General features: G+C 44.1%; 1 protein-coding gene across 1 annotated transcript in view; it reads left to right on the plus strand.

Moving 5' to 3' along the window:
• The window catches only part of tdrd12 (tudor domain containing 12), a gene marked incomplete at its 5' end in the record, with an annotated part of 97,170 nt that overhangs the window by 48,061 nt on the left and 30,769 nt on the right, over positions 1-18,340 (plus strand). Inside the window, 2 exon segments of the mRNA XM_056241051.1 lie at positions 1,193-1,332; positions 7,358-7,575. Coding sequence (XP_056097026.1) covers positions 1,193-1,332; positions 7,358-7,575 — 358 coding nt within the window.

Here is an 18,340-nt window from a genome sequence, read left to right on the forward strand (position 1 = left end):
CTTGGGTTTTAATGTGTGTTACTTCAGCACCGGACATTATGTGGAGATATTGAAGTTAATTATTACAGTTAATTAGTTTATTGCACAAAAACCTCCATGCAGTGTTCTGGATGGGTTAATTCAACTTTAGTTAACTTTCTGTTTTTCGTTGACTGCATTGTAGTTATGATGAGGAGGCTATGATGTCAGATTAGCAACGCAAGAACTGATTTGTTTTTCGTGCGAATTTGTGTGTGTTAAAGGCACAATATGTAATTTTTCGCCACTAGAGGTCGCTTATTCAAAACAAAGGCGTAGCTTGATGACGCCTTGATTTGGCGGAATCATAGGAGTTGTTGTCTCAACCTCTACAGCCAGTGGAGAATAAGAAGGGACTCGGGCAGAAATGATATTCATGGATGACCCGTAATGTATTAAAAAATTAATTAATGTTGTGAAAGCTGTTGGAGCGGAACGAGGTGCTGGAGCGATTGCTAATGAGAGACGAGAGCGACACACGGTTCGAGAATAGTGGAGCTTTTATTATCCGAAGCTTCCGCTTCTTCTGGTCATGCGTATGTTTAACGCAGCGTTGTTTTATCATATTACATTTGAGTGTGATGAAAGTTGTTATAATGCTACTCTACGATATGAGACACTTGTTACACACTGCAGTGAGCTAGATCGATATTAGGCATGGTAAAACATGGTACTTGCTGTAAATCAAGAAAACGAGATTTAAACAATATGACTAACTGTGTTGAGCTGTATAACAATGACTAGTTTTCTGCCGAAGAATCTATCCAATCAGATGCTCACCTGTCTAATAAAACACACAGCACGAAAACACAGAAATCGAGGGTAACTGCGGGTATGATGTCATTGATAGGCAACGCACAGACACGGCCCATGTTCTGGTTAAAACTGCTTATTTCTCTGGATTTAAACACTCTTAGAAACTTTTGGGATAATGTAAGTATACAAATCAACCAAATATATAACCTTGTTCTAGTGGTTTTTGAACATTTTAGTCCAAAAATCTTACATATTGTGCCTTTAATAGCATTATATAAGTCGCTTCAGTTTCAAATGATAAAAAAAAAACAGTAGGTTGTTACCAAAACCTGCCTGCAATGTTCTGGGAAGGTTAGTGGACATATATTAGGGAACATTCAGTATTTTGCTTCTTGTCTGACTCTCATTGTTCCTCCAGTGACCACCAACGACTGCCTCAAGGCTCTTGGTATCCGGGACGCCACATGCGTGGTCCATTACGGGTTCCCCAGCTCCCCCAAGCTGTTCGGCCGACGCCTCTTCTGCATGTCGGAGAACTTCAGAACCCTTCCAGACACGGTGCTTTGCTTTATCCCTGTAGTTGAGTGTGATGGGGATGTAGTGTTGGGCGGTATGACCTAAAATTTATATCACAGTATTTTTCAAAATTATACCAGTTTCTCGATATATGACAGCATTTTTTTTTTTTCAAGCATGACTGTGCTAACCACATTTTCTACTGATTGAGAGGAAATACTGCAGTAGATTTACTTAGAATGCTATATTTTACTGTCATGAGGGAATATTGTTGAAATATTCCACACTATTATTTATACAGGTTTGCATGGCTGTTTACAAAATTATGCTGTTTACAAAGACGTGCAGCGCTCATAAACGCTGCTTTATCAGGAAAGATAGAAAAGTTTCGATGTTATTTCAATAGAATCTTTCTTTAAAGACAGTCAGTACTAGGCTTGGGAATCGGTTCCAGGTTCCGGTTTGGAACCGGTTCCAAACGTTCCGATCCATCGGAATCGTACACGTCCACACGTTAACGATTCCGAATGTTCCGTTCCATCCATTCCCGCGTCGCGGCATGACGTTGCAGTATGCGACTGGATTTTTCAGACCTGCAAACTTGTCGCTTTTCGGCGATAATCGCCGTTTTCTTGGTCAATTGGGTCATCCCACGTGAATCACGTAGAACCGGAGGCTGCCCTTAATCTGCACGCAGGCTCGGATTGCGAAACATTATTGGATAATTCTTATAATTGACATTTCTCTGGGCCAATCGGAATCTTAGTACTTTTTATCTTGGCCAATCGGAATCTTAGCACTTGTGTCAGAATCGCCATTGGATGAGACACCTGGCTACCACGCGAGTCTGATGGAAACTCATAACGTGAAGGAATCTTATGTGAAATTCGAGGTAAATCAAGCTTTTTTGGAGCAAAAACAACAGCTAGTTGTTTGCTTGATTCAATTAACGTTAGCTACCGCTTTGTTATGCTGCGCTCGTGACAGGGCGCTGAAAGAACGAGCATATATATAGAGAGAGAGCCGGTCGCGCGCGCACTCTCACTGCAAACTGCCTTGCTCTCCCTCCATCGCGCATATTAATCAAAATCTATTGAGAATTGACACGATAGTAAAAGATCAAAAGACCAAAGTTTCACGTGGAGATTTTTTTTCCTGAATTACAGCTGAGTGTGAATTGCAGCCGACTAAAATTGCCCTATCCTCTCTGAAAAGCGTTCCGCACATTCAGCTGACATAAAACACATTTTCAATAAACAAAAAACCTATCCAGTGATTAAATGTTTTCTGTGTTGAGAGTTGAGACAAATCTTGTGCGATGTCCTTATCTGCTGGGATTATCACACAACGCGTGCCGTGTGTGTCAGCTAATGGCACGTCCGATTCGCGAACTAATGACTCATTTGAACCGATTTACTTTTATGAATGGTTAAAATTACTGATCTGTCCAACATCTGTCTCTTCAAAACAGATCTGAATCGGTGTATAACAAATCGATAACACCAAACTAGTTAATATTAACTATTCATAAACTGCACTTCTTAATCTTTATAAATAAATAGCATTTATTAATCTTTGGTAATGTTAATTTACCGCGAAGCGACTCTCCACGGCTCTGCTTTCGTCGGCGATAAAGTTAAGAAACTCGACGCTTTAAGCCCTCAGTACCGAGCAGTTCGCACGTGACTTTTATGCAGTGTTTCCCACACATAGACTAATTCGCGGCCACAAAATCAACTCCGGCCGCCACATATTGCGTTTCGTTAATTTTTTTATGCTATTTAAAACACGCAGCGTATTCTTTCCTTTCCCTGCTCTCCCTCCGTCTCTCTATCACTCACGCGTCTCTCACATACACGCACACACACACACAAACACACCGCGTCTGTCTATGAGGCGCCGGACTGGACAAAAGCGCGGCGAGAGAGAGACAGAGTGTGACTTTTATTTAAGCTTATATAAACTAATATTATTTATTTTACTGGACAGTTTAAAGCTCATAACCATATTTTGTTGTTACTTGAAGAGTGCAGTGTCATGTGTCATCATGCAGTATTTGTCCTGAAAAGGCTACTCAGTAAATGTCTGTAATTTAAGGTCATTCCTATTTTATTTGTATATATTTTAATCATTAACTTTAAAAGCACACTCTTTTTATGACTAAAATAACAGTAAAGGGTAAAAAAAAAAAAAATCCCCAAAATTAAAACGGAAAAAACGGAATTTGGGAAAAATAAAACGGAATTTGGGAAAAAATAAAACTGATTTCATAGGGCCCTAGATATTGCACACTTGGTTTTCATTCTCTAAAACCACTTTAAATTAGACACTCAAAGCCAACAACTCTCAAAGCCACCCTGTAAGTGTTCAGCAAATGGTACAGGAATCGATATGGGAATCTGTTGTAACCCCGGTTCTCTGAAACATCGAGTGGAGAGATCCACCAATGGGAAGGGCATCCGTACCTGACCTCTGCAGAAGCATCCAATTGAACCAAGACTGGCTGGACAGACAGAAGCGCAGCCAATGCCAGGTAAGTACCCACCCCCTTACCTGAGGGCATATAACCCCTGCAAGCGCTGCTGTTCTCCAGGAGGTATATTCGTTTCTCGTGCGGCAAGTGGGACAAAGCTGGTGTATCTCTCCACTCGATGTTTTAGAGAACCGGGGTTATGACTAGTGCTGCCGCGATTAGTCGTCATAATCGACCATGCAAATTAGTCGACGGCAATTTTTTTTCAATTCACGCCAAACGTGTCGTTTTACTATTGACCGCATATTTATTTTTGGTCTCCCGTCTCAAACGGCTCACTGTAATTCACCTCCACACACCAGTCTGTGCGCGCCCTGCTGGTTAATCTGCCATCCTCGTCCTTCCCCCTCCCCCGCCTTCACTGCTTTGATATGAAAAATTGAGGAGGCAGGTGACTGTGCTTTCACACTGGGCTCGTTTGCTGCGGCCCGAGCGCGATTGTTCCCGGCGCCCGCGCAGCGTTGGTCTGGTTTCACACTCAACTTAATTCTACCGAACCTTGGTGTGTTTGCGTGCATCTTACGCCATTGCAAACGTGCACGGCGCATAATAGAAAACAGAACGTGGGTCAATATATATATATATATTTATTTGTATTTTTATTATTAATTCTGTGCTATTATGCGCAGCTGAGTGAACAACACAGGTGCGTGTGTCGCATAAGGTGGCCTTCTGCTGCTTGCAAAGGGACTCTTTTGAGGAGACACTTTTCCAAATGTGTTGCCCTGATTCCAAGCGTTAAGCGCGAATACACTGCAGACTCTCTCGCTCGTATCCAAGGTAAATCATCAACACTATCATCCCTTACATGTGTTTTATTTAACTAAATACATAATCAGCTAAAACGCGCACCGAGTCCGTGTTGCTTTCACATTCACGCGAACCGCGGCACGGGCCCGGCATGCACGCAAGTGTAAACGCGAGCTGCATAGCTGCGTGCCTGCCTGCTTCAGCGCGATTCATTATAAGGCAGAGCTAATAGGCTAGTCCAGACTCTTTCAATTCAATTCCAATTTATTTGTATAGTGCTTTTCACAATACATATTGTTTCAAAGCAGCTTTAACTAAAATGCATGCATTGCATCTACTTTAGCCTACAATTCAGAGTGATGTTATCAGTTGTGCATTTCAGAAATGTACATATAAAAATGTACAGTAAGCTAATGTATTAATTTAAGGCAGAACAAAGAGCTAATTTAAGTAATGAATACAATCAATAATCTCTGCAATAATAATTAATAAAGGCTGGTTTCTAAAGTACTTCTTCCTGTATTAATGTTCATGGGTAGCCTAAATGGGTTCCATTCAGACCTTAACATTAAGTCTTTTACTGTTATATGTCAACAAAATTCTACAAGACATTTTCACCTGCTATATACCCAATTTTTAGATCTGTTTGGGTAATTATGCAAATTAGCACATATGTAATTATATTATGGACCATTTGTCCATGTTAACAAACAATTGCAAAAAACTTGTAATACATTTTTTGTTTGTCTTGATGCAAGTAATCAACTCAGTGATTTTCATGATGATATCTAAAGGTTAAAAATTTGACCCTTTTCATGTGAGAAAAAGAATGAATAGGCGTATGAATGGGATATATTTGAGTCTTTTTTTAAACTTTCCCCTAATGGGATTCTTCGGGGCTTTTTTTTCCTTACTCAGGACATATTGAGGATACAAAATCAGTTGAGTTGGCTTCTGTTGCAATTTGTTCAAACTTTTTTCATAAAATGACTGGACTATATTGTTTTCTTTCATCTCGTGTTCGAGATCCACCTATGGGAGAGACATGGACAGCTCCCCGATTGCCCAATTTACCCCAGGGAGGCGGTGCCTGAACCAGCAATCCTGATGCACACACATACTGCATGAAATGTGTGTGGCACACACACGAAATTAATCTCCGCAACACACACACACACACACACACACACACACACATATATATATATATATATATATACACACACACACCCAGGCAGGAATATAAATGTATGCTTGGTGACAGGAATGCGCGTAGCATGCCGGCCCATTCACCCCCTGTTCTTTAACTCCAATATGAACTGGAAAGAAAAAGGAGGGTAACTGGGAAGGGCTAAGAAGACCCCACCCCTAAAACAGAATGTACCCTTGCCTTGCCTTGCCTAGAGATGGGACTCCCTGTGTGAGGGGGTGCCCATGAAATAAAGAGCTGGTTACTCTTCCTGAAAGCACTGGTCCTGGCCATATATGTCTGTAAGGCACGGACAGCCCACAGAGCATTCAGCATCTGATCCTGCGCAGAGGAGAAATGTGGAGGGTGAAAAGTGGACAGCTCTAACATCTCCAATGTGAATGCAGGGAAGCATTTGGGCATAAAAGCCGGACTAGGCTTTAGGAAAACCTTATTCCCACTATGAGAGAATTTAGTGCACAAAGAATGAACCGAGAGTGCATAAAGCTCACTGACATGTTTAGCTGCTGCCAAGGCCAAGAGCAACGCCGTCTTGAAATATGGCAGCTTTAGGGAAATACTCCCCAGAGGCTCAAAAGGATATTGAGACAGAGCGTCCAGGACCATATAGAGGTCCCACTCAGAAACAGTTCTCCTGATAACTGGCAAGGAGCGACAGGCACCGTTCATAAATCTGCGGATTAAAGGATGCTGCCCAACCGTTGAGCCCTCAAAATCCCACTTGACAAGCAGAAATCGCCGCCAGGTAGACCTTGATTGTGGAAAAGAACCTGCCTTTATCCATAAGGTCTTGAAGGAAAAACAAAATATCAGGAACTGAGCCCTGATATGATGTGAGATCGTGCCCATCACACCACCATTCAAACACATGCAACTTACAGCCATATAAGGACTGTGTAGAAACGGCCCTGGCATTCTGTATAGTAGCAACCACATGCGGGGGAAACCCTAGTGCGCTTAGGTTTGTCCTCTCATGGGCCAAGCCCAGAGAGCCACCCTGTCCCGGTGTGGGTGATAGATCTCCCCGTTCGCTTGAGACAGTAAGGGCCTTTCTCAATCTGTGTTCTTGTCTGTACTTGTGTTCTTGTGAAACGTCATCTTTTGTGGCCCAAGTAATGTCCCAATACACAAGTTTGCATTTTGGCAAGAACGGTTGAAAATCCCGGATGTGTTCTTAACACGCCCATTTTACCGAGGATGCATCGGTTGGTAACTTGTGTGAACTTGGCGGCAGAAATATCCCAGCATTCATTTCGGCATTCGAGGAAGGAAAGGCAGGTCAATACAGTAGTTAGTTTTTCTACAATTTCGTATGCTAAGTCATTACTAATTTCACTTCTGAGAACATTTGATGCGAGAAATCAACTGTGTAGATTTCAAATATTGAAATTTTTACGAAAATTTATGGCGAATCGAAAATGTGCTCAAACGTTTTCGGAAGTGAGAATCTCCATAAGTGCCTGCGTGTGTTAAGTTAGCTAGCGAGCCTACCGGCCAGTCTCACGGCGAGAGCTTTGGTGTATGCTCTTTCCTGTAGTTTGAGTGTGATGGTGATGTAACTGGCGTGTGTGCAGGATCACGGGGAGAGCTGGTGTCCGGCGGCTCAGTCTGTGCTGCTGCTGTCGGAGCTGAACGCCCGGCACGTGTGCGGTGTGCTTCGGTACCTGAGGAGAGCCGGCGCTCGCCTGCCCCCCGAGCTGCTGCAGTTCGCCCTCGGTGTCCAGCAGGCCAAGGAGGAGCAGAAGACCCAGCGCCCGCTCTGCTGCGCGCTCAAGAGCTTCGGCTTCTGCAGGTCTGCCTCACACACCTGCACTGCACAGAACTCACGTAACTCAACACGCATCACAGAACTCACGTAACTCAACACGCATCACAGAACTCACGTAACTCAACACGCATCACAGAACTCACGTAACTCAACACACATCACAGAACTCACGTAACTCAACACGCATCACAGAACTCACGCTCAACACGCATCACAGAACTCACGTAACTCAACACTCATCACAGAACTCACGTAACTCAACACTCATCACAGAACTCACGTAACTCAACACACATCACAGAACTCACGTAACTCAACACGCATCACAGAACTCACGCTCAACACGCATCACAGAACTCACGTAACTCAACACTCATCACAGAACTCACGTAACTCAACACTCATCACAGAACTCACGTAACTCAACACTCATCACAGAACTCACGTAACTCAACACACATCACAGAACTCACGTAACTCAACACGCATCACAGAACTCACGTAACTCAACACGCATCACAGAACTCACGTAACTCAACACACATCACAGAACTCACGTAACTCAACACGCATCACAGAACTCACGTAACTCAACACTCATCACAGAACTCACGTAACTCAACACACATCACAGAACTCAGGTAACTCAACACGCATCACAGAACTCACGTAACTCAACACGCATCACAGAACTCACGTAACTCAACACACATCACAGAACTCACGTAACTCAACACACATCACAGAACTCACGTAACTCAACACGCATCACAGAACTCACGTAACTCATAACTCATCACAGAACTCCCGTAACTCAACACGCATCACAGAACTCACGTAACTCAACACGCATCACAGAACTCACGTAACTCAACACACATCACAGAACTCAGGTAACTCAACACACATCACAGAACTCACGTAACTCAACACACATCACAGAACTCACGTAACTCAACACGCATCACAGAACTCACGTAACTCATAACTCATCACAGAACTCCCGTAACTCAACACGCATCACAGAACTCACGGAACTCAACACGCATCACAGAACTCACGTAACTCAACACTCATCACAGAACTCACGTAACTCAACACACATTACAGAACTCACGTAACTCAACACACATCACAGAACTCACGTAACTCAACACACATCACAGAACTCACGTAACTCAACAGGTATCACAGAACTCACGTAACTCAACACTCATCACAGAACTCACGTAACTCAACACACATTACAGAACTCACGTAACTCAACACGCATCACAGAACTCATGTAACTCAACACGCATCACAGAACTCACGTAACTCAACACGCATCACAGAACTCACGTAACTCAACACGCATCACAGAACTCACGTAACTCAACACGCATCACAGAACTCACGTAACTCAACACACATCACAGAACTCACGTAACTCAACACGCATCACAGAACTCACGTAACTCAACACGCATCACAGAACTCACGTAACTCAACACGCATCACAGAACTCACGTAACTCAACACGCATCACAGAACTCACGTAACTCAACACGCATCACAGAACTCACGTAACTCAACACACATCACAGAACTCACGTAACTCAACACACATCACAGAGCTCACGTAACTCAACACTCATCACAGAACTCACGTAACTCAACACTCATCACAGAACTCACGTAACTCAACACACATCACAGAACTCGCGTAACTCAACACACATCACAGAGCTCACGTAACTCAACACTCATCACAGAACTCACGTAACTCAACACTCATCACAGAACTCGCGTAACTCAACACACATCACAGAACTCCCGTAACTCAACACGCATCACAGAACTCACGTAACTCAACACTCATCACAGAACTCACGTAACTCAACACTCATCACAGAACTCGCGTAACTCAACACTCATCACAGAACTCGCGTAACTCAACACACATCACAGAACTCGCGTAACTCAACACACATCACAGAACTCACGTAACTCAACACGCATCACAGAACTCACGTAACTCAACACTCATCACAGAACTCACGTGACTCAACACTCATCACAGAACTCACGTAACTCAACACGCATCACAACTCACGTAACTCAACACGCATCACAGAACTCACGTAACTCAACACGCATCACAGAACTCACGTAACTCAACACGCATCACAGAACTCACGTAACTCAACACGCATCACAGAACTCACGTAACTCAACACGCATCACAGAACTCACGTAACTCAACACGCATCACAGAACTCACGTAACTCAACACGCATCACAGAACTCACGCTCAACACGCATCACAGAACTCACGTAACTCAACACGCATCACAGAACTCATGTAACTCAACACGCATCACAGAACTCATGTAACTCAACACGCATCACAGAACTCACGTAACTCAACACTCATCACAGAACTCACGTAACTCAACACTCATCACAGAACTCACGTAACTCAACACTCATCACAGAACTCATGTAACTCAACACGCATCACATAACTCATGTAACTCAACACGCATCACAGAACTCATGTAACTCAACACGCATCACAGAACTCATGTAACTCAACACGCATCACAGAACTCACGTAACTCAACACGCATCACAGAACTCATGTAACTCAACACGCATCACAGAACTCATGTAACTCAACACGCATCACAGAACTCACGTAACTCAACACTCATCACAGAACTCATGTAACTCAACACACATCACAGAACTCACGTAACTCAACACTCATCACAGAACTCGCGTAACTCAACACACATCACAGAACTCGCGTAACTCAACACGCATCACAGAACTCACGTAACTCAACACTCATCACAGAACTCACGTAACTCAACACACATCACAGAACTCACGTAACTCAACACACATTACAGAACTCACGTAACTCAACACACATCACAGAACTCACGTAACTCAACACGCATCACAGAACTCGCGTAACTCAACACACATCACAGAACTCTTGTAACTCAACACGCATCACATAACTCACGTAACTCAACACGCATCACAGAACTCACGCTCAACACACATCACAGAACTCATGTAACTCAACACGCATCACAGAACTCATGTAACTCAACACGCATCACAGAACTCACGTAACTCAACACTCATCACAGAACTCACGTAACTCAACACTCATCACAGAACTCACGTAACTCAACACTCATCACAGAACTCACGTAACTCAACACTCATCACAGAACTCACGTAACTCAACACTCATCACAGAACTCCCGTAACTCATCACAGAACTCACGTAACTCAACACTCATCACAGAACTCACGTAACTCAACACTCATCACAGAACTCACGTAACTCAACACTCATCACAGAACTCACGTAACTCAACACTCATCACAGAACTCACGTAACTCAACACGCATCACAGAACTCACGTAACTCAACACACATCACAGAACTCACGTAACTCAACACTCATCACAGAACTCACGTAACTCAACACTCATCACAGAACTCACGTAACTCAACACTCATCACAGAACTCACGTAACTCAACACTCATCACAGAACTCCCGTAACTCATCACAGAACTCACGTAACTCAACACACATCACAGAACTCACGTAACTCAACACTCATCACAGAACTCACGTAACTCAACACGCATCACAGAACTCGCGTAACTCAACATGCATCACAGAACTCGCGTAACTCAACACGCATCACAGAACTCACGTAACTCAACACACATCACAGAACTCGCGTAACTCAACACACATCACAGAACTCACGTAACTCAACACACATCACAGAACTCACGTAACTCAACACACATTACAGAACTCACGTAACTCAACACGCATCACATAACTCACGTAACTCAACACGCATCACAGAACTCACGTAACTCAACACACATCACAGAACTCACGTAACTCAACACGCATCACATAACTCACGTAACTCAACACGCATCACAGAACTCACGTAACTCAACACACATCACAGAACTCACGTAACTCAACACACATTACAGAACTCACGTAACTCAACACGCATCACATAACTCGTGTAACTCAACACGCATCACAGAACTCACGTAACTCAACACGCATCACAGAACTCACGTAACTCAACACGCATCACAGAACTCACGTAACTCAACACGCATCACAGAACTCACGTAACTCAACACGCATCACATAACTCACGTAACTCAACACACATTACAGAACTCACGTAACTCAACACGCATCACAGAACTCACGTAACTCAACACGCATCACAGAACTCACGTAACTCAACACACATCACAGAACTCACGTAACTCAACACACATTACAGAACTCACGTAACTCAACACGCATCACATAACTCGTGTAACTCAACACGCATCACAGAACTCACGTAACTCAACACGCATCACAGAACTCACGTAGCTCAACACGCATCACAGAACTCACGTAACTCAACACGCATCACATAACTCGTGTAACTCAACACGCATCACAGAACTCACGTAACTCAACACTCATCACAGAACTCGCGTAACTCAACACGCATCACAGAACTCACGTAACTCAACACGCATCACAGAACTCACGTAACTCATCACAGAACTCACGTAACTCAACACACATCACAGAACTCACGTAACTCAACACGCATCACAGAACTCACGTAACTCAACACGCATCACAGAACTCACGTAGCTCAACACGCATCACAGAACTCACGTAACTCAACACGCATCACAGAACTCACGTAGCTCAACACGCATCACAGAACTCACGTAACTCAACACGCATCACAGAACTCATGTAACTCAACACGCATCACAGAATTCACGTAACTCAACACGCATCACAGAACTCACGTAGCTCAACACGCATCACAGAACTCACGTAACTCAACACGCATCACAGAACTCACGTAGCTCAACACGCATCACAGAACTCACGTAACTCAACACGCATCACAGAACTCACGTAACTCAACACGCATCAGAACTCACGTAGCTCAACACGCATCACAGAACTCATGTAACTCAACACGCATCACAGAATTCACGTAACTCAACACGCATCACAGAACTCACGTAGCTCAACACGCATCACAGAACTCACGTAGCTCAACACGCATCACAGAACTCACGTAACTCAACACGCATCACAGAACTCATGTAACTCAACACGCATCACAGAACTCACGTAACTCAACACGCATCACAGAACTCACGTAGCTCAACATGCATCACAGAACTCACGTAACTCAACACGCATCACAGAACTCACGTAGCTCAACACTCATCACAGAACTCGCGTAACTCAACAGGTATCACAGAACTCACGTAACTCAACAGGTATCACAGAACTCATGTAACTCAACACGCATCACAGAACTCATGTAACTCAACACGCATCACAGAACTCACGTAACTCAACACTCATCACAGAACTCACGTGACTCAACACTCATCACAGAACTCACGTAACTCAACAGGTATCACAGAACTCACGTGACTCAACACTCATCACAGAACTCACGTAACTCAACACGCATCACAGAACTCACGTGACTCAACACTCATCACAGAACTCACGTAACTCAACAGGTATCACAGAACTCACGTAACTCAACACGCATCACAGAACTCATGTAACTCAACACGCATCACAGAACTCACGTAACTCAACACTCATCACAGAACTCACGTGACTCAACACTCATCACAGAACTCACGTAACTCAACAGGTATCACAGAACTCACGTGACTCAACACTCATCACAGAACTCACGTAACTCAACACGCATCACAGAACTCACGTGACTCAACACTCATCACAGAACTCACGTAGCTCAACACGCATCACAGAACTCACGTAACTCAACACGCATCACAGAACTCATGTAACTCAACACGCATCACAGAACTCACGTAACTCAACACGCATCACAGAACTCACGTAGCTCAACATGCATCACAGAACTCACGTAACTCAACACGCATCACAGAACTCACGTAGCTCAACACTCATCACAGAACTCGCGTAACTCAACAGGTATCACAGAACTCACGTAACTCAACAGGTATCACAGAACTCATGTAACTCAACACGCATCACAGAACTCATGTAACTCAACACGCATCACAGAACTCACGTAACTCAACACTCATCACAGAACTCACGTGACTCAACACTCATCACAGAACTCACGTAACTCAACACTCATCACAGAACTCACGTGACTCAACACTCATCACAGAACTCACGTAACTCAACACGCATCACAGAACTCACGTGACTCAACACTCATCACAGAACTCACGTAACTCAACAGGTATCACAGAACTCACGTAACTCAACACGCATCACAGAACTCATGTAACTCAACACGCATCACAGAACTCACGTAACTCAACACGCATCACAGAACTCACGTAGCTCAACATGCATCACAGAACTCACGTAACTCAACACGCATCACAGAACTCACGTAGCTCAACACACATCACAGAACTCACGTAACTCAACACGCATCACAGAACTCACGTAGCTCAACAGGTATCACAGAACTCACGTAACTCAACAGGTATCACAGAACTCATGTAACTCATAACTCATCACAGAACTCACGTAACTCAACACGCATCACAGAACTCGCGTAACTCAACAGGTATCACAGAACTCACGTAACTCAACAGGTATCACAGAACTCATGTAACTCATAACTCATCACAGAACTCACGTAACTCAACACGCATCACAGAACTCATGTAACTCAACACGCATCACAGAACTCATGTAACTCAACACGCATCACAGAACTCACGTAACTCAACACGCATCACAGAACTCACGTAACTCAACACGCATCACAGAACTCACGTAGCTCAACACGCATCACAGAACTCACGTAACTCAACACGCATCACAGAACTCATGTAACTCAACACACACCACAGAACTCACGTAGCTCAACACGCATCACAGAACTCACGTAACTCAACACGCATCACAGAACTCACGTAACTCAACACACATCACAGAACTCACGTAACTCAACACACATTACAGAACTCACGTAACTCAACACGCATCACATAACTCACGTAACTCAACACGCATCACAGAACTCACGTAACTCAACACGCATCACAGAACTCACGTAACTCAACACCCATCACAGAACTCTTGTAACTCAACACGCATCACATAACTCACGTAACTCAACACGCATCACAGAACTCACGCTCAACACACATCACAGAACTCATGTAACTCAACACGCATCACAGAACTCATGTAACTCAACACGCATCACAGAACTCACGTAACTCAACACTCATCACAGAACTCACGTAACTCAACACTCATCACAGAACTCACGTAACTCAACACTCATCACAGAACTCACGTAACTCAACACTCATCACAGAACTCCCGTAACTCATCACAGAACTCACGTAACTCAACACACATCACAGAACTCACGTAACTCAACACTCATCACAGAACTCACGTAACTCAACATGCATCACAGAACTCGCGTAACTCAACACGCATCACAGAACTCACGTAACTCAACACACATCACAGAACTCGCGTAACTCAACACACATCACAGAACTCACGTAACTCAACACACATCACAGAACTCACGTAACTCAACACACATTACAGAACTCACGTAACTCAACACGCATCACATAACTCACGTAACTCAACACGCATCACAGAACTCACGTAACTCAACACACATCACAGAACTCACGTAACTCAACACGCATCACATAACTCACGTAACTCAACACGCATCACAGAACTCACGTAACTCAACACACATCACAGAACTCACGTAACTCAACACACATTACAGAACTCACGTAACTCAACACGCATCACATAACTCGTGTAACTCAACACGCATCACAGAACTCACGTAACTCAACACGCATCACAGAACTCACGTAACTCAACACGCATCACAGAACTCACGTAACTCAACACGCATCACAGAACTCACGTAACTCAACACGCATCACATAACTCACGTAACTCAACACACATCACAGAACTCACGTAACTCAACACACATCACAGAACTCACGTAACTCAACACGCATCACATAACTCGTGTAACTCAACACGCATCACAGAACTCACGTAACTCAACACGCATCACAGAACTCACGTAACTCAACACGCATCACAGAACTCACGTAACTCAACACGCATCACAGAACTCACGTAACTCAACACGCATCACATAACTCACGTAACTCAACACACATCACAGAACTCACGTAACTCAACACACATCACAGAACTCGCGTAACTCAACACACATCACAGAACTCACGTAACTCAACACACATCACAGAACTCACGTAACTCAACACACATTACAGAACTCACGTAACTCAACACGCATCACATAACTCACGTAACTCAACACGCATCACAGAACTCACGTAACTCAACACACATCACAGAACTCACGTAACTCAACACGCATCACATAACTCACGTAACTCAACACGCATCACAGAACTCACGTAACTCAACACACATCACAGAACTCACGTAACTCAACACACATTACAGAACTCACGTAACTCAACACGCATCACATAACTCGTGTAACTCAACACGCATCACAGAACTCACGTAACTCAACACGCATCACAGAACTCACGTAACTCAACACGCATCACAGAACTCACGTAACTCAACACGCATCACAGAACTCACGTAACTCAACACGCATCACATAACTCACGTAACTCAACACACATTACAGAACTCACGTAACTCAACACGCATCACAGAACTCACGTAACTCAACACGCATCACAGAACTCACGTAACTCAACACACATCACAGAACTCACGTAACTCAACACACATTACAGAACTCACGTAACTCAACACGCATCACATAACTCGTGTAACTCAACACGCATCACAGAACTCACGTAACTCAACACGCATCACAGAACTCACGTAACTCAACACGCATCACATAACTCGTGTAACTCAACACGCATCACAGAACTCACGTAACTCAACACGCATCACAGAACTCACGTAGCTCAACACGCATCACAGAACTCACGTAACTCAACACGCATCACATAACTCGTGTAACTCAACACGCATCACAGAACTCACGTAACTCAACACGCATCACAGAACTCACGTAACTCAACACTCATCACAGAACTCGCGTAACTCAACACGCATCACAGAACTCACGTAACTCAACACGCATCACAGAACTCACGTAACTCATCACAGAACTCACGTAACTCAACACACATCACAGAACTCACGTAACTCAACACGCATCACAGAACTCACGTAACTCAACACGCATCACAGAACTCACGTAACTCAACACGCATCACAGAACTCACGTAACTCAACACGCATCACAGAACTCACGTAGCTCAACACGCATCACAGAACTCACGTAACTCAACACGCATCACAGAACTCACGTAACTCAACACGCATCACATAACTCGTGTAACTCAACACGCATCACAGAACTCACGTAACTCAACACGCATCACAGAACTCACGTAGCTCAACACGCATCACAGAACTCACGTAACTCAACACGCATCACATAACTCGTGTAACTCAACACGCATCACAGAACTCACGTAACTCAACACGCATCACAGAACTCGCGTAACTCAACACTCATCACAGAACTCGCGTAACTCAACACGCATCACAGAACTCACGTAACTCAACACGCATCACAGAACTCACGTAACTCATCACAGAACTCACGTAACTCAACACACATCACAGAACTCACGTAACTCAACACGCATCACAGAACTCACGTAACTCAACACGCATCACAGAACTCACGTAACTCAACACGCATCACAGAACTCACGTAACTCAACACGCATCACAGAACTCACGTAGCTCAACACGCATCACAGAACTCACGTAACTCAACACGCATCACAGAACTCATGTAACTCAACACGCATCACAGAACTCACGTAACTCAACACGCATCACAGAACTCACGTAACTCAACACGCATCACAGAACTCACGTAGCTCAACACGCATCACAGAACTCACGTAACTCAACACGCATCACAGAACTCACGTAACTCAACACGCATCACAGAACTCACGTAGCTCAACACGCATCACAGAACTCACGTAACTCAACACGCATCACAGAACTCATGTAACTCAACACGCATCACAGAACTCACGTAACTCAACACGCATCACAGAACTCACGTAGCTCAACACGCATCACAGAATTCACGTAACTCAACACGCATCACAGAACTCACGTAACTCAACACGCATCACAGAACTCACGTAGCTCAACACGCATCACAGAACTCACGTAGCTCAACACGCATCACAGAACTCACGTAGCTCAACACGCATCACAGAACTCATGTAACTCAACACGCATCACAGAACTCACGTAGCTCAACACGCATCACAGAACTCATGTAACTCAACACGCATCACAGAACTCACGTAGCTCAACACGCATCACAGAACTCACGTAACTCAACACGCATCACAGAACTCACGTAGCTCAACACGCATCACAGAACTCACGTAACTCAACACGCATCAGAACTCACGTAGCTCAACACGCATCACAGAACTCATGTAACTCAACACGCATCACAGAATTCACGTAACTCAACACGCATCACAGAACTCACGTAGCTCAACACGCATCACAGAACTCACGTAGCTCAACACGCATCACAGAACTCACGTAACTCAACACG

This window comes from Rhinichthys klamathensis, unplaced genomic scaffold (genome assembly GCF_029890125.1).
Source record: "Rhinichthys klamathensis goyatoka isolate OS25496 unplaced genomic scaffold, OSU_Roscu_1.1 h1tg000627l_1, whole genome shotgun sequence".
Lineage (NCBI taxonomy): Eukaryota > Metazoa > Chordata > Actinopteri > Cypriniformes > Leuciscidae > Rhinichthys > Rhinichthys klamathensis.